Here is a 25,714-nt window from a genome sequence, read left to right on the forward strand (position 1 = left end):
ATCCTGCCAAAAGAGAGTTCGGTTACGTAGGGGTGGGGCGGTAACTTCAGCTTCCACCGAGCCGTTTTTCTAAGTGCCGCCTTGATTGGCGCAGAGAGATGCTGAACAGACGCCTTTCACGTCTCTGCTGGGTGGTTTTCGGCCTTTTTCCAGACTGGCTTCTTTTTTTATTTTTGCATTTGAAGGTTGGAGAAGGAGTACGCCACCCTGAAGAACAAAGAAATGGAGGAGCAGATTGAGATCAAGGTATGAAAGGGGCCGCGCTGGCTGGCGCATCGCTCGTGCGAAGCTCCCTCCCTGTGTTCTGTGACTGCCGTGCACGCTGCCTCTCGGCGTCCCTCATGCCGGCGCTTGTCCTACCGTGTGTCCTTGGCATAGAAACCTAGGACAAGATAAAAGACCACCTGGCCCATCCATTCCTCCGGCCACACATGCTCTCCCTCAGACATGGCTCCGTGCTCATCCCGATACTGGCCCTGTCTCCGCCACCTCGTGCATCCAGCCCCACCCTCTCTGTAAAGAAATACTTCCTTAGATTCCTCCTTTCACCCTGAGCATTGATACCGTGCAGGTATTTAAATGTCTCCCTCATATCCACATTCAGAGCTTTGGTGTCCCACCACGTGGCACCCACAACTATCCCCCATATATCCTTTCATGCTCACGAAAGATCTGCTTGCACCTCCCCTGCCCTCGCCCCTCCCTGAATGCCTTGCTTGCCCCAGTTTCTCTCAACCTCCCCTCCCTCCACTAAACGGCAGCAGCTGCTTCACGTCCGTATCACGTCGACACGCCGTGGCAGGTCCGAACAACCGCTCCCCCCCCCTCTGCCTGAAAGCCGAACGCCTTTGTATTGCCAGCCCGGGCGCGTCGTGGCGGCTCGGAGCGCGCTCGCCAGCAGTGGCCTGCGCGACAGACGTTTAATCACGCCGAGGTCGGCTGGTGACTGCGCTTGGCTTCCACCAGGGGGCAGCCTCGGCCCTGCTCTGCTCACCCAGCTCTCCTCGTTACCCACAGAGGCTGCGCACGGAGAACCGTCTGCTGAAGCAGCGCATCGAGACGCTGGAGAAGGTGAGGGGGAGGAACACGGAGCCACTTCTACGCACGCGCTGCTCGAGTTTGGCTTTGAAACACTGCCGGGCGCCCGGTTTTCACCAGAGGCCCTTCCCTCCCCCCCCCCCCCCCCCCCCCCCCCCGGGTGAATGTTTCTGAAGAGAAACAATGGAAGGGCGATTTTAATTCATTTTCTGCTTTGGTCCAGTGGGGTTTGGGCGGGTTCTGAAGGGTCCTGGGCTTTATAAGGAGGCTCGTTTTTCCTTTCTGTCTCTGGCTCGGAGGTTTGAGAGATCACACCACTACCTCTGCAGCAGCTGCTGACCCCAAGGATTTCCTCCATTCACCTCTTTTGAGGGTGAGGAGGAATTTATTTAAAAAAACCTTTTTTTTTTTTAAACCAAAAGAGCAGACTGGATTTGCAGGCCTGCTGGGTCTGTGCTCGTCATCTTGATCCCACACGTACACACGATTTTCTAATGACAGCAGAGGAATACGCCACCCTGATATGGGGGGGGGGGTCGGGGGGGGTCACCTGTCCCTGGAGGTCCAGAGCCTCAGAACCCATCGGTGTGGCTTGGTCCTCTGCTGTCATCGGAGAACACCTGTCACAGGTAAGCAATTTCAGCTTCTGCCAAGCTTCAGCAGTTTGCAGTGGACTGAATTTGTCGGCCTGATGTCTTATTTCGAGCAGACGTGTAGGGGGGTTTTGTGTTCTCGGCCATACTAATCATGTTCATTGCCATGGCTAGCTGTGGCCCTTCTGGCTATCTCGTAGAAAAGGTGAACTACAACTGTGATGCCAAAACTAAGATTCAAACTGAGATGCGCATTTAAGATTTGTTAACCTAAAATATAATCCATGATGATATGTAGGGAAGAAAGCATTCTGATTGAGTTGTCTTGTGTTAGTAATAATGTAATGTGTGTGTGTGTGTTTATAACACCTTTCATCTGGATCCAAAAAGTGCTTTCCGATGCTCCAGGTGCTGCCACCTCTGGGCGTGCAAATCCTTTGGGATTAAAGGAGCTGCCAGACTTGCCTGGAGGTTGAGGAACGTGGAGGGAGGAGAGCCTGAGCTGTAGGGTAGTAACCTGGCACGGTCACAGCGGGGGAGAGGAAGGGACTCCCTTCGAGGTCGCACACAGAGTCCGTGACCGAGCCGAGATGAGGATTAAGGCGGGCGGAGAGGGAAGTGCCAAGCTTGGTCCTGCTCCTTCTCGCCCTGTGCGAGCCGCCCTGGCAGCCGCTGTAGTAAATGAAACGGCAAACCACAGATATCCCCCGTTTGGATGACGTGCAAAGCACTCAGAGTAAGAGCATTCGTCTGCCCCTGCGGTTTCGGTGGCTCTGTGGCGGACACGGAGAAGCTGCTCACTGCTCTGGGTGCTTTGGCCTTAGGGCTCCTGGATGCGTCCTCGGCTCTGTCTCTGTGCTTCTAGCCGTAGTTTTAGTGCTGTGGTGATTATCTTGTTCTTGTCCTCCTCTCTCTCTCTTTCTCTCTCTCTCTGGATTACCCTCCTGTCTCCCATAGGAGAGCGCTGCTTTGGCAGATAGATTAATCCAGGTACTGTACTATCTTTTCGTCTTTCCGTCCTTTGATCCATTCTATGAACGAGTGGTCTAAAGCCCTTCACGTAGATCAGATTCCAAGAGTACAGCGAAACGTGCTTGCAAGGCCACCCAGCTCCTTGGATCCTCTTCTAGCATTGCCCCTGCTTTTGCAGCGATACCTTGTGACTGTCCTATGTCCTTCAGTAATTGCAGCAGGGGGAGATCTGCCGGGGTCGCGCTGTTGCTCTGTCAGATGCCAGAATCCATCCTTTACTGAGAACATGTTCCCCCCTATTTGTGGATTAGTATGGACTCTGGAGCCCTTAATCTGGTCCCAGCTCCTCTGGAGATCACCCGGAGTCGAGTCCTAAACACTTGCATGCATGTAGCCCAGGGTTAGTCACTTCTGGAAGTTGGTGCACTTACTTACTCCAGCCTTCAGCAGTGAGGGTGGAGGGAGGGCCTCACACCCTCTCCTGCTCTAGACTGAGCTGCCCCCCTCTCTCAGGACCGGAAGTGGTTTTGGAAGATGCATTTCGCTGTACTGTGTGATGGATTTTTTTCTTTTTTTTCCCCCCCCCCCCTCCATTTTTATCAGCCTGCCCCGTAATGTTTAAATCGTGTACGCTTTGTCATGAAGGCCTATAGACATGAGAAATAAAAAATGGCAGGGCCCCCAATTTAAGAAATACGATTCCGGGGGTGCCAGCGATGGATGCGCAGCTCCGTTGCGGGGGCACCGCCACTCTTAGCGAGCACCATACGCGTCTGCCAGCACCGTTTCCGCGCTTCCAGAAACGGGGACGGCCTTGGCCTTTAGACCACTCGTCCGACTGCCGCAGCCCTATGTTCAGAAGACGAAGGAAGCGCTTTTGAAGATAAGGCCCCTTCCCCCCCCCCCAGTGTTTGCTTTATTAGCAGTTGCATCCCTGTTTGCAGGAAACAGAAGGAGCAATGAAGTGGCGAGTACCTTCTGTTGGAGGGTTTAGCCCTCCAAAAACCTTCATGCATGCCCAGCGCGCTTTACAGCAAGTCGGAGAGGCAGAGCATATTTGGAGGCGGAGGGAGATGGTATCTGTTAACTTGTCCCAGCCACGGGCCCCGTCCCATGTAAGATGCTCTGTGTCCTTGTCCCCCGAGGATACAGGTCACCGGTCTCCAAATTCCTCCGTGCCCAGTTGAGCGTTTGCTGTTGCATGCTGATTTACCTTCGGTCGTCCAGGAGCATATTTAGCAATAAAAATGCATTTTTTAATTAGTTCTGACCTTTTAGAGGAGGAGGAGGATGTGCTTGTCGGCAGTTCAGCACGCCGGAAGAGTAGAGTTGTCTCGGAAAGGTGAAATGAGCCTTTCTCCCTCCCTCTCCCTCTCTCTTCCCCGTTCCTCTCCTTCCCGCAGGGTCAGGTCACTCGAGCCCAGGAGGCCGAAGAGAACTACGTGATCAAGCGAGAGCTGGCCGTGGTGAGGCAGCAGCACAGCTCCGCCACAGAGAACCTGCAGAAAGCCCAGAGCACCATCCGCCAGCTGCAGGAGCAGAAGGTAAAGGCGCTACAGCTGGGCCTCCGGGAAGGGAGGGGAGGCCAGGGTCGGCCTGGGGGGAGCAGCAGACAGGAAGGAAAGGGAAGAGAGAGAGAGGTGGCAGTCACCTCGAGACGGGAGCCTCCGCTGCCAGGCTCGAACGTGAAGCCGCAAAGGAGGTCACCACTGATCTCCATCAATCCCAGTGCCGAGTTTGAATATTTATTTCTCTCTAAACTAAAAATTTCCTGTAATGACCTCGAATGCCTCGTGTGTTGAGGATTCTTTGCTTCCATCCCAGTCTGAATCGGCCACAGCCTCGCACACTGTGGTGAGAGGGTCTAAATTTGGGCCGGGTCCTTTGAGGGATTTTCCCTCGGGGGGGGGGGTGATGGAAAGAGTCATGAAAAGACTGAAGTAGCTGTACCGTAGCAGAGCCAGTTATGTAAGGGCGCATGGAAGGAAATAAACTGGTGTTTTGGGGTCAGATTCGTACAGCTGCGCAGCCCCTGGCATTTGAGTAAGTAAGACGACGGGTTAGCCACTAAGCTGAGGTTAGCCGTTGGCAACATCCAAAGCAAATCTGAGCAGGTGATGGCTGCAGGATACGCGTACGTTAGGCAGAACGAAGCTTGGCTGCCTCTCGTGATGCAGGAGATCCTTGGGGGAGCGGGGGAGGAGGGCTTCCCTAGCCCCCTGAAACCTGCAGGTGTCTTGCACGCTCGGGGGGAAGCAAACCGCCGAGAAGGGGGGAAGGCTTGGGGGCGAGATCCCCAGTGTTGGCAGTAGGGAAGATCTGCCTGCGGGCACGATCAGGTGCAGGCACGCAGGTGTAGCAGCTCGGTTACGTGGGCCTCACACTCGGGACCAAACTGCCTGGCAGAATACAGAGAGGAGTGCACAAGCAATGCGCGGTGAGATTCTGATTGCCGCTGTAGGGAAGGGAGATTTTCATTAAGAAAATATGCGCAGCTGAAGTTCACAGACTTTGGGAGTCTCTGTAGGCAGCTAATTATCAGATCGGGAGTTTGAAGATCAATGCACTGATTTTGTCTTTGCTCCTGATTCCCCGTGCATACTGCATTAACGGTGAAGGTCCATGGTGCTCCTGATTCCCCGTGCATACTGCATTAACGGTGAAGGTCCATGGTGCTCCTGATTCCCCGTGCATACTGCATTAACGGTGAAGGTCCAAGGTGCTCCTGATTCCCCGTGCATACTGCATTAACGGTGAAGGTCCATGGTGCTCCTGATTCCCCGTGCATACTGCATTAACGGTGAAGGTCCATGGTGCTCCTGATTCCCCGTGCATGCTGCATTAACGGTGAAGGTTCATGGTTCAATAGGCCTGATACTGATGGCAGTAATGCTAGCAGCGAGGAGGCCAGTTTGTTTAGTGTTGCACAGAAACGGCAGAGCATCGTCTACATATAGTGAAATTTTGAATGATCCCCCCCAAAGACAAGAACTTTCGGTCTCCGGCTTGTTTCTTCCTAATTACGCCAGATGCTGGACGGTTACGTCAAATAAGAGGAAGGATAAGGGACGCCCTGGTCGCGTATCTCTTTTTAGGGAAAAAAAATCGAAGACAGAAAACCATAAATGTTAATTTGTGCTAGGATTGCCCGTGCAATATCACGTGGGTGAAAAAGCAGCCCTTGGGGCACTGCCGTGGTGAGGTTTCACTTTGTCCAGGCAGCGCTGCTCAAGAGTTGGCCGGCCTAGTCTGGTCAGCCTAATGCCTGTCCCGAAATTATCCGGATGCATAAAGCAGAGCGGGTACGTTCCTCCACTGATCCTGGTAAAGCTGCCTGCTCGCTGGCCAGCTCAATATGATCCTCCTAAATATGCACACAGTGTTCTTATATCGGGCCAGTAAAAGCTGGCCCAGCCTCCTGAGCCTCTAATCGCATTGTGAGCTAGGAGGGCAGGTTTTTTGTCCTTTGCAATAATCTCTGCCACAGAGAACAGGCACAGCAATCGAGGACAGAGTCAATCCCACCCAGGGACATAAGGCCTGGACGGACAGGCACAGCAGTCCGCTTGGGAGGGAATTGCCCTGCAGGATCGCGCTCTCCCTCGGTCTCTTCTTGGCTGGGGTCTTCCCGGGCCACGGATACGTTTTCTCAGAGTCTGACCCCCCCCCCCCCCAGATGCCGTTTTTCCTGGCATGCATGTGCTCGACTCGTATCTGATCTGCCTTGGCCATGACCGGCAGTTGATGAGCGGCTTAGAGAAAGATAACAGCTTTAGAAAAGACGTTCTGAGGCTTTCACAGCCCCAAGAAGCCGGGAGCTTTTTTTTTTTTTTGTAAATGAACTGCCAGCAGCTGTGCAGGTTGGGGAGGGAGCAACGGTTTATTTGGAAGCGGCCCTAGCCAGCTCTGCTGTGGTTGATGCGCTCTGAAAGCTGTGCCACCTCGCTCAGATTGGGTGAGATGCGGCGGCAGGCCGCTGGTATTCCCCAGGGCCTCATGCTCAAACCATTCTTCTGGAAACTTGAAAACCAGCTCCTCCTTAGCGGGCGGCACAGATCCGATACGGCCTGTATTGCATGACTCGCCTCCAAGTATCTCCATCAGTGGCATTGTTGCCGCGTACTTTGAAGCCATCTCCTTTTGGGTAACGGTACCATGAGCCTGCCTTCATGTCTGTCTGGATATTTCTCCCTTTTTATAGTCTCCCCCAGCCCAGCGATGATCCACTGACCCTCGAGTTCCCCAAGAACCTGGCATGTGCGCACTTTCCTTTCAGCCAATAGATGCCACCTTTCCACCCCCTCCCCAACAGGGGCTGTAAATGCTAAACATTCGCAAATCCAAGCCTGGGATCCAGGCAGGCCAGCCCGTGGTCGGCAGCAGGTTGGAGCCACCCCAGTCTGGGATGCTGCTTGTGGAGGCAGGGGGACAGAACATACAACCCCCTTGGGCACTCGCTTCTGTAGCGTGAAAGCTGAAGTCTTATGAATCTGTCTGCATCCTTTCAGCATATGGTAACACAGAAATGACGGCAGAAAAGGAGCTTCCAGGCTGCCCAGCAAGCTGCTGCTTTGTGCAGGTTCCCCTGCCACTCAGTGCAGATATCCCCAAGCCACTGCAGCCAACATTTTTTTTACTGGGGGGTGAACTTGCTTGAAAATTCAGACGTAAGCTTTGCTTATGGACTTGGCTGTCGGAGCAGTTTTTTTCTTTTTATTTGGGATTTTTCCCCCCCCTTATGTCTGTGCATCGGTTCCCCTGACCATAAAAGTCAGAGCCCTTGTTGGTTGCTGTCTGATTCCCCCGCTGTCTGTCGAAGCAGAGAGCAATGTTGGAGTTGCATCAAGAGTATGAAGACTTATTGGTTAAGGGTAGTGACCGCCACACCAGCAAGTTACCCCCATGCACTCTTTTCCTCATTCCCATCCTCGAGCCTTTAGGGATCCACAGTGTTCATCCCATGCCCCTTTGGCGCTTAAGTTGTGTGTTTAGCGCTGAGCATGCACTTTACTGTTTCGTGCCCTGGCTCCCCACCCATTTTTTTAGGGACCTAAATTCAGGCGCCCAGGAAAACAGCTCCTAAATGCAGGCGCTCTGCGGCAGGATAGGTCCGCTCTGCGGCAGGATAGGTCCGCTCTGCGGCAGGATAGGTCCTCTCTGCGGCAGGATAGGTCCGCTCTGCGGCAGGATAGGTCCTCTCTGCGGCAGGATAGGTCCTCTCTGCGGCAGGATAGGTCCTCTCTGCGGCAGGATAGGTCCTCTCTGCGGCAGGATAGGTCCGCTCTGCGGCAGGATAGGTCCTCTCTGCGGCAGGATAGGTCCGCTCTGCGGCAGGATAGGTCCTCTCTGCGGCAGGATAGGTCCTCTCTGCGGCAGGATAGGTCCGCTCTGCGGCAGGATAGGTCCGCTCTGCGGCAGGATAGGTCCGCTCTGCAGCTGGAGCCTTGATCGTTTGGATATTGGCTTGTTAGAGAGTTGCAAGGACTTGTTCTTTGCTCGAGAGTCGTGTGTCTGAAATCCCTAGTTTCTCAGCATCAGCCGCAGTAAAGGCTTTTTCTGGAACACTTAGTCTTCCCTCCTGCTAATTTGTGCCCTCCCATTGCCATTGTACAGTGTCTTGATGCTGAGCCTGCTTTCAGCCAAAGGAAACAGTGCGGTTATGTAATCGGCCTTGGAGCTTCTCGGAGAAAGTGGCCCAAAGGCAATAACCGTGAAGCGCTGATGCGCCCGCATAGCACTGTTTGCTGTCGTCGTGACATCAGAAGCCCAGGTCCTGCGCTAGCAGAAAACTCTTCCAGCAGGACTGGATCCAGTAGGTCAGGACGCACCGAGACAGTGCAAAGGCAAAGAGCGAATGCCCACAGTCCAGCCTGGAAATGGGTTGCAAGTCACATTCCGGTACCTGAAGTGCTGTAGCTTGATGCTTGTTTAAAGAAACTTTACTCGAGGCAAATGCGGGTAACTTTCAGCTCTGTGTTTAAGAAGTTCGTAAAATGGAGGTGCTAAAAAAATAAATAAAAGGAAGCCAGCAAGTCACTTTGCTTGCTTAGCTTTTTAAATACTTTGACATGTGGAAGAATTTGCGCAAGCAGAAAACGCCCGCAAAAAAAAGCACTAGAGAGCTCCCCTTGGCCTAAAGACCCCCTTAGTCACTCGCACTGTTTCCATTCCTTTTTATGTGACTCCGGTCCCTGCTGTTTTTCTCTGCCTTGCAGACCAGCCCCCGCTTCACGGAGGACTTTGTCTCGCACCTGGAGACGGAGCTGGAGCAGTCGCGGCTGCAGGAGGCCGAGACGCTGGCGGCGCTGAAGGAGATGCAGGACAAGGTTCTGGACATGGAAAAGGTGAGCGCCAGTAACCCAGGAGCTTGCGGTGGAATTGGGGCTGCTTTTTGGGACACGGGGTGGTGCCGCAGCGTTTGCGGAGCGAAAGGTGGCGTCCAAGCATCCATCTTAAAGAAATCCAGGTTCGTAGGTGGGAGAAAGCTGGGAATAGATGCCCGGATGTGTGGGTGTGTGTTGGCGAAGGTAGGAGTGTTTTGGGAGGACTTGGGGGTGGGCGTGTAACCGGAATGGGTGTTCGGAAGGTCAGAAAGGGATGTCGGGGTTGGTGTATGTTGGGTAACTATAACAGCAGTGTTGAACCCGGTATATTTCATTCACTCTCTGTCAGGGGAAGATGCGTAGCATAGGAAGGCTTTTTTTTTTCTTTTTAAAAATACTTATGAATGGTTAGAGGAAAGGGAATAAGACCAGCACCAAGCCCAGAAGGCAAAGGAAAAACGAAATTAAAAAAAAAAAAAAAAGCCAAGATAGCAGGTGGAGAGAGGAAAAGAAAGAGGTGGTGGGTGCAGCGAGCTAGGAAGCGAGAGGAAGCTGGTGGGGTGCGTTCAGGACGGTGAAGGAGGAGAATGCACGGACACCGCGTCTGATTTTTCTGTTTTAAAGTTACCCGTGGCCATTTTGCAAACATGAAAGTCCACGCACTTATTCGGTACAGAGTCTGCAGCAGGGTGGGCAGGTTTTAAAATGACCCCGTGTGGGAGGCTTGCATCATTCATTGGGTTTCGGGTCATTTTTGCTCTCATTCCTTTGCCTATCCAGTTTGGAAAGATTTTTTCTTTTTTATTAATTGTTTTCAGGGTTTTGTTTTGTTTTTTTTTGTGGTCTGAGCTGGGATTAGATTTATGAAAAAAAAAAAAAAAACCAACCTCTGAAGATGCCTATCTCAGTTCTCATTAAATACATTTTGCAGCGGCTCTGCCTGGATGATTGGGACCCAGCGTAACCATATCCTTCCTGTAGGGTTTTTCTGAAAGCACAGTCTCTGCTTTGGGTGTATGCGTCACAAAATCTCGCCACGCCGCTCCCCCAGCGAGAAGAATAGCATTAAACCAGATGAGACCACCCGGGGGGTGGGGGGCGATGGACCCCAAGCTCTGCTTTTCAGCGCTGAAGCAGCCTCGCGCCCCTTTCCTTGTGTTTATTTTGTGTGCGCTCAAAATGACACAGTTAGGCAATCAACTAAAAATGTACCTGTGACAGTTCCCTCAGCCCCGAAGGGGTAGGACACCTCAGCAGAGAAGCTTTCCTTCTGCCAGCCAAGCAGGTGGGCGGTCTCCTCTCTCTCAGATAACATGAAACGCTCCCCCGGCTTTTATTACTCTGCCATCTCTCATCTGCCCTCGCATTTTCCGACTGATCCTTCAGCTCGTGGGCTTGGGGAAAACCCCCCCCCCCCCAGAGCCCAGGGCATAAAGGTGCTAGACAGACCCCTGGGTTATCGACACCCGGAGGAGGAGCGAGCCGAGTCTCCCACCGTGCCCTCTGCAGAGGTGGAAGAGAGTGACAGTCTCGGCAGCTGGGCAGGTCTGTGCTCCGTCTCCGAGCCATTAACCCGGCATGAAAACCTTTTTAGGGTCTGCTCGGGTTCTCCTGAAAAGTCCACAGTAGCGGGGTCCAGCAGCTTCATTTGTCCGGTCTCTGTTTCCTGCCGCGCGCAGTAAAAAGCGCGCACAGATCGCTGCCTCTCCTGTGCTTTTTCTTGGCACTAGTCTCAGGCTGTGGGATAATGTCTTCAGGCTAAAGAGAACTTTAGGTGAAGGAACACCAGGGAAGGAATTGGGCAGCACAGAGTCCTGCATAAGTGGCGTATAAAGCTAGTGTCTTCTGGCTGCATTAGTTGTGCCAGGAATTTCACGGCCTTATTTTCATGTTCATAAACTGTTTATCTGGCCTCCTGAAGAGATTTCCCTGTACGTACCCAGATCAGTCCAGACGCCCGAGTTTTGCCTCCCTCCCTCCCAGCAGATGGAGACAGAGAAACATTTTGCAGACACCGCCTCTTAACCCGGTGTGCCAGATCAGATCAGTCCAGAGTCCTGCCCGGTGGTGGAGAGTCTGCTCGATCGGCTTTTCTGTAATAATTCTGAAGAGTAGCACAGGTTTCTGATTAGCCCCTATAATAACAGTTCCACTTTTGGTGTTAAATTTTCTTCTTTCCTCTGCTCGTTCCGGGGAATATTACAATGTTGATTGGTTAGAAGTTTTCAGTTATTTTACGCATAGGTACTTAGTAATACTGAGGATGTGCAGGTGGCACACCGGGTGAAGAGGTGGTGTCTGAAGTTTTTCTCTGTCTCCATCTGCTAGAGGGGGGGGGGGGGTGGGGGCAAAACCCAGGAGTCTGGACTGATCTGTGGTACTACAGGAAGGAAAAATTAGCAGTTTTCCTGTTTACATCCCTAGACGAGTCTGTCTCAATTTGCATTTTAAATGCTTTTTTTTTTTTTTTTTTTTTTAAGATGGGGATCTTTCCTCTCCTTGGAGGTGGAGTGGCAGCATTTTCCTCTATGTTTTTTTACCTTTATTCTTTTAAGGCTGCCAGAATCGGGGTTCATTCGCTCTGGGGGCTCTCCAGAATTTCAGGCTAGCTTTAAAAATGTTCAAGTTTTTTTTTTTTGTTTTTTTTTTGCTGCGTTTCAATGTTAGCTGTTCGCTCACTCCCCCACCCCTCCTCGTACGGCCTCTGCTCGAGAAAATAGCAGCGAGCATAAAGGATTTAGAGAGAGAGCTTCTGGTTTAACCCGACAGCTCAGTGGCACTGCGGAGGGCCTGGCTCAGATTCCCAGGCCAGCCAGGGCTAGAGGCGCCACAGAGGCAGTGACCGGATTTAGGCCTCTGATTGCAGGATTCTGGAAGGAGCCCCTGGTGTGTGGCCGCCGACCCAGGACCGATTGGGTTGAGAGGGGTGTTAGAGTAGCGGGAACTCCCCTCCCCCACTCCCGATAGAGGCAGATTTAAGGCTCATGGAATCGGCTCTTTGAGGCACCCCCCCCTGGTCTACGTACGCTGCGACATTACATGCAGCAGGGCGGAGGGCTTGGCATGGCACGCGGGGCCTGTCTCACAGCCAGCAGCTCTCGTCAATGCTGCCTTCTGTCTCCTGGCGCAGAGGAACAGCTCGCTGCCCGACGAGAACAACGTGGCGCGGCTGCAGGAGGAGCTGAAGGCGCTGATAGTGCGAGAGTCCGAGGCGGTGAAAGCCATGAAAGAGCAGCAGCAGCAGGTGAAGGAGCTGCACGAGTGCTGGCAGGTGAGGCCTCGGGGGGACCGGACGCCGTCGCTCGCACACATCCCTCTGCGACCGCGTACAAAAACCACCCCTCTCCCCTGGTTTCCGCAGGCTCACACGTCTCGAGGCGGCGGGGGCCGCTGGAAGGACTCCCCTCGGAAGAACGCCCTGAACGAGCTCCAGGACGAGCTGATGACGGTGCGCCTGCGGGAGGCCCAGGGTCAGGCAGAGCAAAGGGAGCTGCGGCAGCGGGTGGTGGAGCTGGAGAGCCAGGTGAGGGGGGCCGCGGGAAGGCCGGAGCACTCGCCATGCAGGGTCTGTGTCCTACAAGACGGCAAGGGTTGTCCCGCAGTCTTACTGCTCCGGTGCTGCTCAGGTTGCCTAACAGTGATGACGTGTTTTCCCCTCTTCCCGCACATCTTCTTTCGTACCCTGAGAAGGTACTGCTGGATTACCCTTGCCGAAGCTGGTGGTTGCTCCTGCGTTCGTTATTGTGTGGATGCTTTATGTGCAGGTAATTCACATACAGAGAGAGGTTAAAATGAGCAGCCATGTCTGTCGCCACCAAGGAAAACAAGACTTAGATTGAAAATGTTAGAGGAGGGGCATTAGGAATAACTTCCTAATTGTGAGAGAGGATAGTCAGGCACTGAAATGAGGGAGGAGCCGGGTTTAAGAGCAGGTCAGGCACACGTCTGTCTGTGATGGTTTGGGGACAGTAGAAGCAGGTGGACAGCTTGATGACCTCACCAAGGTTCCTTCTAGTCCCGTCGCTGCCATTCTATCACCTGAGGTCTGTTCCAGCCTCATCTTTCTTGACCCCCCCCCCCCCCCCCCCCCCCCCCCCTGAGATCCCTGCCATCCCTGTCCTAGAGGGACAGTGACAGCAGGGAATGAGTTGGGATCCTTATAATGCCAGTCTTGTGCTATTAAAGGTTTTGTGTTTCTAGTAAGCACACCTCCGGGGCCTGTGGATCCCTGTAACATGAGCTGCATTTCTTCCTGTGTCTGTATTTGGAGTCCTTTCCTTCTGTTTCATTTTACAGTTGTGAATGGTATTCCCTGTACACACCCAGATCAGTCCAGACTCCAGAGTTTTGCCTCCCTGCCAGCAGATGGAGACAGAGAAATTTTCACAGCCACCGGCACATAGCCTGGCGTGTAACACCTGCAGTTCTTCAGTATTTCTCTGTCTCCAGCAGATGGAGGAGGTGCAAAACCTGCAGCTCTGAACCTCCAAAAAAAAAAAGAAAGAAGATAGATAGATAGAAGAATCTTTTTTTCTTCAAGAGAAGATTTCTTTCCTAGGAGGTTGGGATGTCCTGATGAGGCCATCCCTCCTGGCTGTAGACCTTAAATTGCTCTTAGTACCGGTATTTCTGCCCTGTAATAACTTGGGGTGCATTAAAGCAAGTTGCCAGCCCAAAGTTAAAATGCAGCTGGCCATGCTCGAAGACTATCTAAGGCATTTTCAGTGCCCCTGTGGTGGCTGAAAGGCGATTACTATCTTGCATGCTGATTTCAGCTGCAGGAAAAATGTGTCTTGTGCTCTGAATTCCAGTTTCTGCCCTAGCCCTATTCTGATGTTTCGTCTCTTACCTCTGCAGAACCAGATAAACAGTAATCTCTTGAATCGGATGGAGCAGGAGTGTGCCGGGCTGCAGGAGAAGCTGCGGTGCATCGCGGCCCAGAACAAGGGGCTCCAGTCGCAGCTGAGCGAGACCAAGCGGAAACACGCGGTGTCTGAGTGCAAGGTGCACGCGCAGCAGCCCCCGGGAGGGGGGAGGGCAGAGGGCTGGCAGTGTGCGCAGTGCTGGGGAGAGAGGGCGCTTTCGGCTAATTTTCCCTATGAAGATTTGCAGCCGTGGAGCACCTGCTCTGCACCTCTTGTTTGTGTAGGGTGGCCAAGCGGGGGCAAAATAGCGCATGCGCGTCTCTAAAATCTAAGGCCTGTGTGCTGTTTTCCTCTGACGAAGCCAGCGTGTCCCTCGCGTGTGGGTGTAGGGGGGTTTTCGGAGTTGTCCTTGTTCTGTCCATCTTGGTACTTTTCACGGTGGTGCCGTATAAACGCATCGGCGTTCACGTTTAAGCCCGTGTGCGACGTCGGGACCTCTGTAACCCGTCCCGCTCACGCCCTCCTGTCTCATCTTTGACCTCAGAGCAAGGAGGAAGTGATGGCGGTGCGGCTGCGGGAAGCGGACAGCATGGCCGCCGTGGCGGAAATGCGGCAGCGGATAGCGGAGCTGGAGATTCAGGTGAGGGGTGGGTGGGGGGGGGAACGTGGAGCGCCGTGGCTGACTCCCACTGCTTGGCCTGGCAGTGCTAGGAATGCAGGGGTGGGGGTGGGGGGCAGTGATCACGGCCGCCCGACTCCACCCCCAGCCAGGGGGGGAACTGGCCTAAGGATGGCTCGAATTCTGGAGAGAAGTGTAGCTAGCAGCTGGGTGAGTAGAGGGGGGAAAGCGGCTGGATGGCTGCTGCCTGTTTGAGATGGACCGTCGAAAGGATAGCTGAGAAAAATGTATTAGTTTCTTGCTACATTGGGTAAGGAGAGTTCTGTATCCTCCTCCTGCCACTTCCCGCTTTGCTTTCCTGAGCTCTGTCGCCCTTTCGTGTTCTGTGCAGAAGGAAGAAGGAATGATACAGGGGGAGCTGAACAGTTCCGACTCTTCCCAGTACATCCGAGAGCTGAAAGACCAGATCGATGAACTGAAGGCCGAGGTGAGTGCCTGGAGACGGAAGATAAGGAAGAGGGGGGGGGGGGGGTGTGCTGCAGGTCGCCAGTGAGCAAGGGGTTCCCCGAGGCAGAGATGACCAAAGAGCGTGGAGGACATGAGTGGCAGAGAGACCGGAAGAATCTCGGAGACGGGGATTCATACTGAGACTGCCACAGGTTCTCAGCTTGACTAGAGAGCAGAAAACTCAGTTTTCTTTTCCCGTAACTGGCTGAGTGTTGAGAGGCGAGTGGTTTTTAATCCCCTCTCGTTTGGCGTGCTAGTGTGGTTTCACATCTCTTGTGGCAAGAAATCTCTTGAGAGTGCTCTCAGTGTTGGGGCAGGCGTGCAGGTCTGACAAGGGTGCACTGAACGAGAAGGTTCCCTTCAGCCACTGGCAGAACCCCTGTGCATTTTCTGAACGTGATTTTCGGACATTGGGGAGCCTCCGGTCTTTGAGGGCCATAAGGTAGCCGGGCTTCAGTAGATCCCAAATAAATATGAGATATTTGCATACATTGGAGGCAGTGCATGCAAATCTACTTCATGCATATTCATTAGGGATTTCCTGAAACTGATCAGTTTGTGAACCTCAACGACTGGAAGCTCCCCCCCCCCCCCCAATCTAGACCCATCTGTGGTAGAACTGGAGCCCCCCCCTTGGTTATTTCACCATCTAAGCCCTTCCTGCCAGTCATTTCCCGGGCTAGCACCCAGCTATGATAAAAGTACGCCCCCCCTTCCGCCCTCTCTCTCTCGCTCTCTTCGCAGGAGTTGTTTCTTTAAACAAGGAATGTAAGGCCCGTCCAGTCTCTGCCCGATGCCATTGCAGACATCAGTTGATCCATGGCTTTCTCCTGATCTTCTGTACTTGACCCAGGCTTTGCGACATCAGTTGATCCATGGCTTTCTCCTGATCTTCTGTACATGACCCAGGCTTTGTTGAACTCTGTTAATACTCCCCCTGGAAGGCTTATTCCGTGCACCCACCCCTAATCTTTCAGGAAGAAACATTTCCTTGGGTTTCTACGCCCCAGTTTTTCCCTTTTGGGGAAGATGGTGTGTGGACATCCCAAGGTGCATTTACCCCCATGGCTTGGCTTGTTGGCGTCAAAGAAAACTTGACAGACCTTTGGAGTCCCGTTTCCTCACTAGGGCCTGGCGCTCCATGGCGCCGCATGCTGGCGTGATCGCCCCTCCAAAACAAGGCCTTATAAGAAGCAGGTCATGGTTGAGCGATTTCAAAAAGAGGCTTTCGTTAGCAGGGTTAAGAATTAAGAATCCTTGCACTGTTATTTCTCCAGAGTTACAAAGCAGCAGGGAAAGGTCAATCTCATTGCTCGCATCTGTTTTATCCTGGGAAGACCTGGCATTGATTCCCACGTGGCGGAGGCTACACCTTAACTTCTTTGTCCAACCTTTCTCCCTCAGATCAGGCTCCTGAAAGGCCAGAATCCCTACGAAGGCCCCAGGGGGTTCGACAACATCCACATTGTGAACCACATCACCGCCGAGGACGACGATTCCTTGCACTCTTCGGACGACGAGCTGCTCGCCTGCCCCCTGCAGGATGTGCTGTACCCGCTGTCTCCTCGCAACGGCAGCTTCCTGCGCCCCCTGGAGCGCCCAGCCAAGGACAGCGAGGGCAGCAGCGACAGCGACGAGCCGGAAGATCCTCGCGTCGTGGCAGAGCCCGGCTGTGCCGAGAGCGTGAGCCACTGAACCGCGCACGCACAAAAAAAAAAAAAGCCCGTTTCCCTCCGCCCATCGGTGCGAGCGACTTTTGGGAGGTTGAGAAATGCACTTACCGTGCGAGATGAGGGGTGCTGTCTTCCCACAGCGCAGTGGTGATTTCAGGGAAGGTGGCACTCTGACTGGAAATGTCTCTCTAAAGAGGCGACCTTGAGGGTCTGACCCATCGAAGGCCTTCGGTCTCGACGGGAGGGAAGATGGGTTGGTTTTTTTTGTTTGTTTTTTGATTTTTTTTGCACTGCCTTTTTTTTTTTTTTTTAACCTTTTCAAACCACGATATCACCAGTATTAAAACTCGGAGGTGGAGTTTGCACTCGGAGCTTTCAGGCGCGCAGTATCATGAGGCAGTCTCTCTGCCGACGACCTAATTAAACTGCCAACTCCTCCACCCCGTGCTCTTGGCCCCGCTGTGCCCACGGGTCATGTCCAAATAAAAAAAAATATATATATATATATATATATAAATATAGCAATGCTTGTAAGCAGCTGTGGCGGGCAGACCCTGTCCAGGATGTTTGGAGAGAGAGAGCACTCCGGTGCGACCGGCGTGGGAGGGCATGGCTGAACCTGGTCATCAGGACTGCGGCGTGCCCTTAAAGTCACTCCACCCTCTGCCGCGCTGCCCCGAGCACTGCACTGTGTGCCATTACTGGGTTTCCAGACTGAAACTGACACTTTTTTTTTTTTTTTTATTATATCTTGTTTCACAAGAAGCTTTGGGATTTTTGTACCCAGTGCCTGTTGAAATACTAAAAGTAAGCTTGTTCCAGTACCACCCAATAATCAGGGAATTGGAGAACTGAATCCAGAACGGGCCAGGAGAAATCGGAGCTCCCCCCCCCCCCCCCCAGCCAACTCCTTGCGTTTCCTCCTTCCCCAGGACGCTACCGTACACCCCCCCCCCCTCCGGGGGCTCTGCCTCCCCTCTCCAGCCGAGATGCTGCCGTAAAATCAAGGGCCCCTCCCGCCAAAGGTTGTCAAAAAGGGAATCCCTTCCCTGGAAGTGAAGTCCTAATTGTCTCGGCCTAGCTAAGGAGCCCCTCCCGCCGTGGGACGTGGCGCATGGCCTGGGTCTCGCCTTGCGTTCCTGCCCACGGCGGTTTGCTAGCTACGGTCAGTGTCCTTCATGTTTTCAGTAACCATGACACTTTGCTCCTGCTGGGGCTTTAAGTTCAGATTATTTATCTCCCTTGTCCATTTTTGGTTTTAAATTATTTTACTGTTTCTGGTTCCCTTTCAAAGGTGCGTTCCTTTTTTTTTTTTTTTTTTTTTTTAATGTTGACAGATTGCACTTCGGCAGCAGGTTTCACTGATCTGCTGTTAAGGGTGTTAAAATAAATGATATAGATATTTTTTTTTTTTTAGCTGATGACTAGCGAGCACTCTGAGCATTCTCCCAGGGGTAACCCGGACATGTCGCTTTTCCTCGGTGATTTTAACAGGACATGGACAGCGTAATAGAAGCTCGTATGGCAGTAGCGGTGGGAGTGCTTTAGTTGAGCTATGAACACCTTTTCTGCAACTCCCTTTCTCTTGGAAAGAAAAGTGCCAACAGTCTCTACAAAACGGGAGGGGAATTACTTTTAAAGATCCTACCTGCTCACCAAAGACTGGGCAAACACCACCTTCTCCACCCCCACCCACACACTATGAAGTCGTACACTACGTTTTTATTGTTACACTTTGGATGCACGCACTCAGTTTGTGCCAAATTTTTGTGTCTCTGACTGACGTGAATGACAATTTGCAGACCTGGCTTGGGGTCTGCGGAACCTCAAGCCTGCAGCCGAAGGGGGCTGGAGTTCTCCCCTGATGTCAGGACTACCGGGGGGGGGGGGGGTGGGGGTGGCCGGAGGTTGCCCACTGTGTTAAGGAAATTGAAGCATACCCATCTGACGCTGGTCGCTGGAGGTGACCCTGTGATAGTGACCGACTTAGCTACCCCACACCTAAATGTAGCAAGGACCGATTCTTCACTGTACATGGAAAGAAGTCCCTCGTGAATTTCTAGATTTGTTTGCCCTAAAGACTCAGCTATCGACTAGTCCAGGTCCTTCGCCATGGGCTTACCTGATGATCGGCTTCCTGTTCACTAAAGTAAGCCGTGTGACCCATCGTTGCAGCTACCTTTTTTACTTGAAGACTTGATGGGCAAAAGCCCTTTGGATAACCTGTTACAGAGCAGAGCGATGAGCCAGGCCCTGGGATAGGAGAGGAGCAGTCCCGGCCCTTTCAGGTGGTTTCATGGCAATAGGGATCAGATGCTTTAACGATGACCTCCTGGCGCTTCCTTGCTCGTGAGGAAGAGCCCTCCATCCAATGAGATCTGTATCTCGAGGTATATAAACGATGTGAGGAATGCAGTCTGCAGTAGAGGGTAGATAGATGTGTCCACAGATCACTGCTGGAAGTTTAGAGCTGGTTTCATGAGTCGCTTCAGTTTTTTTTCTGCTGTGCTCTATGGAATCTGTTTCTGAACTTTACAACCTACTGCTGCACTGAGAGCTGAGGAGAGTGTGATTTATTTATTTATTTGTGTTGTTTTTCTCACATGGATGACATGTCCTACTTATCGTGGAACTAGGCCTTGTCCTTGTGGTGGTGCTGGTACCTTGAAGCCTAGGGACGGAGACCGACGCAGAGATGAAGGGGAGGGGGGGATGTTTCCAAGAAAGGAGTAGCCAGGAGGTTTGGCTCGATGTGCGATGCAATGAGCCTGCTGCGTCTGCGATGTTGGCATTCGTATGATAGCACTGTGCACAGGATTGTGACCTCGCTGCAGGGTTTAAACAAAGCGAAATTGTACAACATGAACGTGAGAGAGACAAGAGATGTTAGTAACAGAACAACAGCTCGTGAGGAATGCCAGTGAACTGCGGTGTTGGTTTTAATTGTCCCCCGTCCTCCCTCAAATACGACTGCCCCAGTTTCCGCACACAAGAGGAAAACCTAGGTGATTATGCAGTAGTTTTATGGACTTGTTATCCTAGGATAAAAAAAGTTAAAATATTTTGTTCTCTGGTAAGGTCCAAAAGGGTAACCAAGATGGCTTTGGTAACAGATCTCCTGTTTTGGTCCTACAGGACTTCTGGGGGTAGCATGAGGTGATTTTAACTCTTTCCAGAAGAAAGTGGATTAATTGATCATCGCACACTGGTGCGCACTACCTTATAAAGCTAGCAGCGTGCGTAAACACTGATGAAGGATCTGTCCGGGAAGTGGAGGCCCTTTTTTCTCATATTTAAATAGGTAGGGCTGACCCGTGACTCAGGGGCCATGCTGTGCAGAAGATCCCTGGTTCGATTCCTGGGTCACCTCTTTTGCACCCCAGGTCGGCTGGGACTGCAGGGTTCCCAGCTCCTGGATGGGGGAAAAAGTTGTCATCAGAAAGGGCGACCCCCTAGTGCGTAGCTCCCCAGACTTAGAACCACTGCTGCAGTGCCCAGACTGTGAAGAGTGGGAGGAGAGGGTCTATTAAAATATGATAAAAATCCCCAAATGACGGTTCCATGGCACCAGTATCACCAGCACTAGGTTCCAGTTGATCTGGAGGAGAAAGGCTGAACTGTAAGGCCCAGAAAACCGTTTGAGTAGAGGTGTGTTCTAAAAATGGTTTCCTTAGTTTTTATTTTTTATCCAGCGGTAAGGCCTATTCCAAGTGAGAAAAAGCAACCCTGGATTAGCATTGAAGCAGCACCTGCATGCCAAGAAATGGCGTGGCCCCAGGAGTGTGCAATGCACTAGTATCCGTGGTAAGATATCCGTTTGTACTTCACTTTAATGTGCAGTTCTAAAGCATTCAGAGTACTGTGACCTTGCATAGGCTAATGAGACAGACTCCTTTGGGAGGGTTACAAGATGATTCTGAAGTCATTTAGGGATGGGATTATGTCAGTTTGGGTTTTTGCCAAGTTTGACTCAGCGTGAAGTAGGACTAAAAGCAAGTTTGCATTCAGTAGAACAGGCTGCCCTTGTAGCTTGGAATCACCTCTAAAAATTCATTTTCTTAACCCAGGAGGTTCTTGGTTAAATTTACATTCTTTATTCCCAGACTCACCCCAATGAGTAAAGGCACTGGTGGTCTCCAAGCCTTCCGAGTAATTTTCTTTAACCTGCTACCATCAGTTCAATTGAAACTCAAAAATATTCTCTGTGGTCACACGCCGTGACTCTTCTTTGCACAGTCCAGCTCACATCGAGGGAAGCCATTTTGTTGGTGATGTCATGCACTGTATCAGTCCTGTTGAAATAATCTGTCGTAATTCTTGCTGTCATTGCTGCCTTGTAACGGTAAATATGCAGCATACAGAGAGGAGAGTTCAGAAAGGTAAGTCAGATGGTGTTTCAGTGGGCATGAACTGACCTGGAACACTTGTGTGCCATTCATGACATCACTGCGAAACAAAATGGCCTCCTCCATGTTAGCTCTTTTGTGCATTAATGCAACGTGAAAACAGGAAACATTTTTAGATTGATTGCACAGATATGTTGCCTAATAACCAGCTATAGCGTACACGATTATAATCTGGTTGATGCCAGTCCTCTTTAAACCTTTGCAGCTGCAGCTTTTCAACTTCCCGTCAGTTGTGATCATACGTTTTGCCCAGGTGGCAGTCCTGACAGGCAAGAGGGTAGGGATCCCTGTGAAGAGAAAGGAGACGAGCACGGATGCTGTAACTCACAGCCAGCAGTTTCCAAGTCAGTCCTATAATCCTTCTTATGCTTCTCCCTCGCCTATCTCCCCCCAAAGCAACCAGTTGATGTATTTCTATGCCTTGGTGATAGATGCAAAAAATATCTGGTCTAGTCTCCCCCTTTCTAGGAAGATCAAGTAGGACCAGCTTGAGAAATGTTACTGTAAGGGCTATGGAGAAAAAAAAGTTTTTTTTCTGTCTCATATTCTAAGCTCGTCTTAGTCTATCCCACACCAAAAAAGGGGAAAAAAAAAAAGTAAATCTGCTAGCAGCTTCCAAATTTAGTAGACACACAAGGGTCCCAGCCACCAGCAGAGTGAAGCGAGAAACACACATTTCTCCCAGCTTCCCCAGTGCTGGTGCCCTGGCTCGTGGGAAGAGCGCCAGCTACCCAGAATGCTTTTCAGCTTAGCCCTCCTTGCCTCACGGATGGACAAGCGCCTAAATGTACTCCATTTTTTTCTCTCTTAACCTGACAGCAGTAGAAAAGGACCAGATGGGTGGGGGGCCGTGGAGGGAGACGTGGTTTGCTTAAGAACAGTATTTTCCTCCCTGGTGCCATCCTTAGCCAGCACTCGTGTTTCCAGGGCACTGCTCATTCACCGGCGTAAGAACACTACTATTACCCGTTTCCCTTGGACTGAAGTGTTAATATAAATACGCCTGAGAGGCCGGTTGGGTATTTATAACTGTACATTTTAATATATAAATATGTGTAGAGATATATGCTGCATTTGTGTTGCCAAATTCTTCTACGATGCGTTTCTCTGCGCCCTCAAACGAGCAGTTCCCCGTAGCAATCTGAGCGTGGAGGTTTACCTAGGGGCATGCACTACGGAAGGGGTGGAATCCGTTTTCCTCTTTCAGCTGCAGAGTAATGTTCACGGTTTCCTTTTAAAAAGACCATTACCAGTACCGATCTGAGTTCTGCCTCGTTCCAGTATCCTAAAATGTGCACTGGGGTTTCGTTCCTGCTAAGACAGCCCAAGATGGGGTGCTGTGGGCCTGGCCGGTAATCCTGTTACAGAAATACAGAAAATGTTAGCACGTAGTCCATGCGGTCTGCCCTCCGTGGCTGCCTCCTTCCCAGTAAGCTCCTCCTGTGTGTCTCCCCTGCGTTCTTGAATTCTGCCTCTTATTTTGGTTACTACAACTTTGGCTGGAAGTCCGTGCCAGGTGCTCACTGCCCAGTGCCTGGAAAAGTGTCCTCACGTCTTCCTCGGCTTCAGATGTTGACTCCCTGTCCTCATGGGAAGTGCAGAAGATCACATGCAACCGGTCCCAGTCCCTGTGTATTTTGTTTTGCTACCCTCGCTGTGCCATCTGACGGTTCAGACTGAGATTTGTTAATCTGGAGATAAGGTGGTTTATTTTCCTTATTTTGTTTCCTAAATCAACGTCAGCTTGTTCAGACAGAACATGTAGCATGTCCCAGATTTCTCCCCAAACGTTGCACAGGCTACCCCAGATCAGATGTCCTTCATGACTTGGAAAATCTAGCTAGATCTCACCCTACAGGGCTTTGCACCCCGGCAGAAGGCAGGGTGTGAGGCTGCAGGTTCAGAGTTTCTGACACCATCTGGAAAATGTAAGACTGTGCCATTGCAGCTGGGTCTGTGCCTTGCCGTTGCGTGGCTGAGGTCTTGGCAGGACGATTAGCAGCAGGCCGTTGAGTTGTGCTGCCCACTGATGCAGCTCCGTAGGGAAACTGTGGCTCATGCCGCTGTGTTCAGCACGCAAATGTGGCATTTCTCTCTGGTCCTTTTGGTTTAGTTACAGAGGTTCACGATGCTGGGAGAAGGGAAACGCATAAGGACCTGCTGAGGAGAGAGGCGGGCCAGCTGGGATAAGTAATGGATCTGCGAGAAAGTCAGACTGGAATGGGGCAGAGCCGGCAGAAGGTTTAAAACATCCTTTCCCCCCCCCCCCCCCCCCAGCACATGAGTATGGGGCGAGCTGCTATTACTGTGTACCGCCTCGCTTGGCCTGCTCCCTGGAGCATCCAGCGGCCTGGATTCGGGCTACCCATGAGCCTTTGCTTACAGTTATCTGACAGCTTTCTTAAATCCCCCTCCCAGGCTGCTTGAGCTGCCTGCTGGATGCCTGGCAGGACATGCACAGTCCAAGGTGACGAGTGCTGTCTTGATTGCTTCATCCTTCGGTTGTCCAAATAGGAAGATGGGGTTAGGACCAAAAAAAACCAGAAAATGAATGCAGAAATGGCTTTCCGGGCTGAGAGAGGGCCCATCAGATGGAAGGTTGGGAAGGGTTGCAAACCAAAATGCTTTGGAGCCGATGCATGTGATCTTCTGGGGAAGCCGGCATGTGCTTATCCAGAGCAAGCCAGTCGCTCGGGAGGCATCGGGGCTTCCCATTGTGGCCCTCGCTCAGAAGCGGTGCATTTTCAGGCAGGCAGGCTTTGAGAGCAGAGGAAGAGCACAGTCCTTTCCTGCAGAAGAGGAAAGGGAACTAAATTGACCGAGATGTTCCTCTCTCCATAGGAGCAGCCTGTGGTATTATAAAGTATGGGGTGGGGGTTATCAACACCTTCCCTAAGTGAATTATTCTGACTCTCTTCACCTTCATCAATGGATTTCCCCCCCATAAGGTTTTATCTTGAAATTATTAGTTATTTTGGACCAGAAAAGTGCCAAATCACTACTCTTGTTCTGTATGGTCTACTCCAGTCCTCCTAAGGCAGTACCCAGATAGGAGGTGGTCCCAGAGTTTGGGCAGCCTGGGCTCCTTTGTTCTGTCTGTTTAAATGTAATATACTGAGCAGTGCCCTCAACTCGAGTCGAGTCACTAAATGATTCTCGGTGCCTGGGGACAAGTTGGCCTAGTCCTGGTGCTGCATGCGGAGAGATGTAGGCCTGCATTTCCGAGGCCACCAGAACTGGCTCAGTCTGGTCCCATTTGGTCCTGTACAGTCGTCACTTTGTAAATAAGACCGATACGTTTAGGTTTGCATATATGTGACTCTTAGCCAGATCATTTAACTTGTTGAAAAACCCAAACAGTTTGCTCCTTTACTGTTCAATGAAAATAGTGTGACTCACTTATTTTTTTCCCCTCATGAAACCATTAAGCACTGCTCCACAGGGAGAACCAGCATGGAATTGTCTCACAGTGATCTCATTAAGCTGTAAAACGGGAATATCTTTAAAAGCACTGTTTTAACCTGTAAACTGATCAGATGTGACCTGTGAGTCGTACAGCAGGCTCACCAGAGTCTTTATTTCTCCAAGATGGCTTCCTTCTGGCTAACAGGTTGCCCACCCCCCTTTTTTTTTCTGGGTACTGCCTTTTGCGGAAATTGCACAACCCACCAAACGTTTTAACTGCACTGTTTGTTCGTTTGGCCGCAAACTGCGGAGAAACTGCAGCTCTAACACTCCCAAGAATGAATGGTAACTGTACTGTCCCAAGAACTCGGCCTGCCCTTTCCGTGTCTCCTGTGTACCCGTGTAACAGTGAACGCCACCTTTTTTCCCCCTCCAGTGTTCCCTCCCTGTTGCCGGCATCCGTTGGGAAAAAAAAAATGCATTGTACAAAAAAACTCCATCTGTACTTTCAAACGTTGAAACAATAAAACATTCATACTGTCTTACTACCCGATGTTGTCCTGTTCTAATTTAAGTATTCCTGATGTGTTGCAGAGGCATTGGCAGAACTGGGTGCGCATTAGAATGCTTTGATAAATCTTTTTCTCGGCTGCCACGCTAATAACTTGTTGGTGCCTCCAGCACGTCCCCTGCAACCGATGCCATTGCAGCACCGAGCATCGTGAGAACTTCAGGGGGGAGACGGATCTCTTCTCTCCCTATTTCATTGCGCCTTCAATCTAAGCTGTTTGACGGGGGCATCAGAAAATTATCGGTACAGGTGGAGCAAAAGACTGATCCTAGTCCCTGTCTAGACTTTCCAGATGTTTGTCTTACGGCCCGGCATAATCATTAATTTAAAAAAAACAAAAACCAACTGATTGAGGTTGCCATAGGTAAAATAATAAAACACACAAGACTTAAAATGCGGTGCTACTTTTGCCATTTTGCTCATGCTATAGCTCCGAAACTATAGAAGGGCAATGAGGGTGCTGTGTATCTTTCATAATATAGCATTTTTTTATGAGCATTTAATATTTCCAGGAAATGGTATCCAGGCAGATTACAGCAAGTTTAGGAAGTTGGGTCAGGAGATTGCAGGCCGCCGAAAAGCCTTGCCTTTATTCCTGAACTTAAGGTAGCAGAGCTCAAGGTGTAATGTTAAGGGTACTTTTGTTCCACATTTTCCCAGCGTAACTGCTGAAAGCTCGAAGTCTTGTGCAGGACAATCGGGAAGAAGCCAGTGAGAGTGAGGAAAAAAGCCATTTGGGAAG

At 51.4% G+C, this 25,714-nt stretch overlaps 1 protein-coding gene across 4 annotated transcripts in view; it reads left to right on the forward strand.

Moving 5' to 3' along the window:
- EVI5L (ecotropic viral integration site 5 like) overlaps nucleotides 1-24,949 on the forward strand; it is a 51,408-nt gene extending 26,459 nt beyond the window's left edge. For 3 of the 4 annotated variants that reach the window (XM_029584737.1, XM_029584739.1, XM_029584738.1), the window contains exons 11-21: nucleotides 186-246; nucleotides 1,018-1,071; nucleotides 2,589-2,621; nucleotides 4,007-4,147; nucleotides 8,819-8,947; nucleotides 12,057-12,197; nucleotides 12,288-12,449; nucleotides 13,784-13,930; nucleotides 14,336-14,431; nucleotides 14,802-14,897; nucleotides 16,322-24,949. In XM_029584737.1, coding sequence (XP_029440597.1) covers nucleotides 186-246; nucleotides 1,018-1,071; nucleotides 2,589-2,621; nucleotides 4,007-4,147; nucleotides 8,819-8,947; nucleotides 12,057-12,197; nucleotides 12,288-12,449; nucleotides 13,784-13,930; nucleotides 14,336-14,431; nucleotides 14,802-14,897; nucleotides 16,322-16,612 — 1,351 coding nt within the window. In that variant the 3' untranslated portion in view covers nucleotides 16,613-24,949. The remainder of the gene's footprint in view (nucleotides 1-185; nucleotides 247-1,017; nucleotides 1,072-2,588; nucleotides 2,622-4,006; nucleotides 4,148-8,818; nucleotides 8,948-12,056; nucleotides 12,198-12,287; nucleotides 12,450-13,783; nucleotides 13,931-14,335; nucleotides 14,432-14,801; nucleotides 14,898-16,321) is intronic. The other variant, XM_029584740.1, reaches the window with a different exon arrangement.
- Nucleotides 24,950-25,714: the final 765 nt, after the last annotated feature.

The sequence above is a fragment of the Rhinatrema bivittatum genome, chromosome 19, assembly GCF_901001135.1.
Source record: "Rhinatrema bivittatum chromosome 19, aRhiBiv1.1, whole genome shotgun sequence".
Lineage (NCBI taxonomy): Eukaryota > Metazoa > Chordata > Amphibia > Gymnophiona > Rhinatrematidae > Rhinatrema > Rhinatrema bivittatum.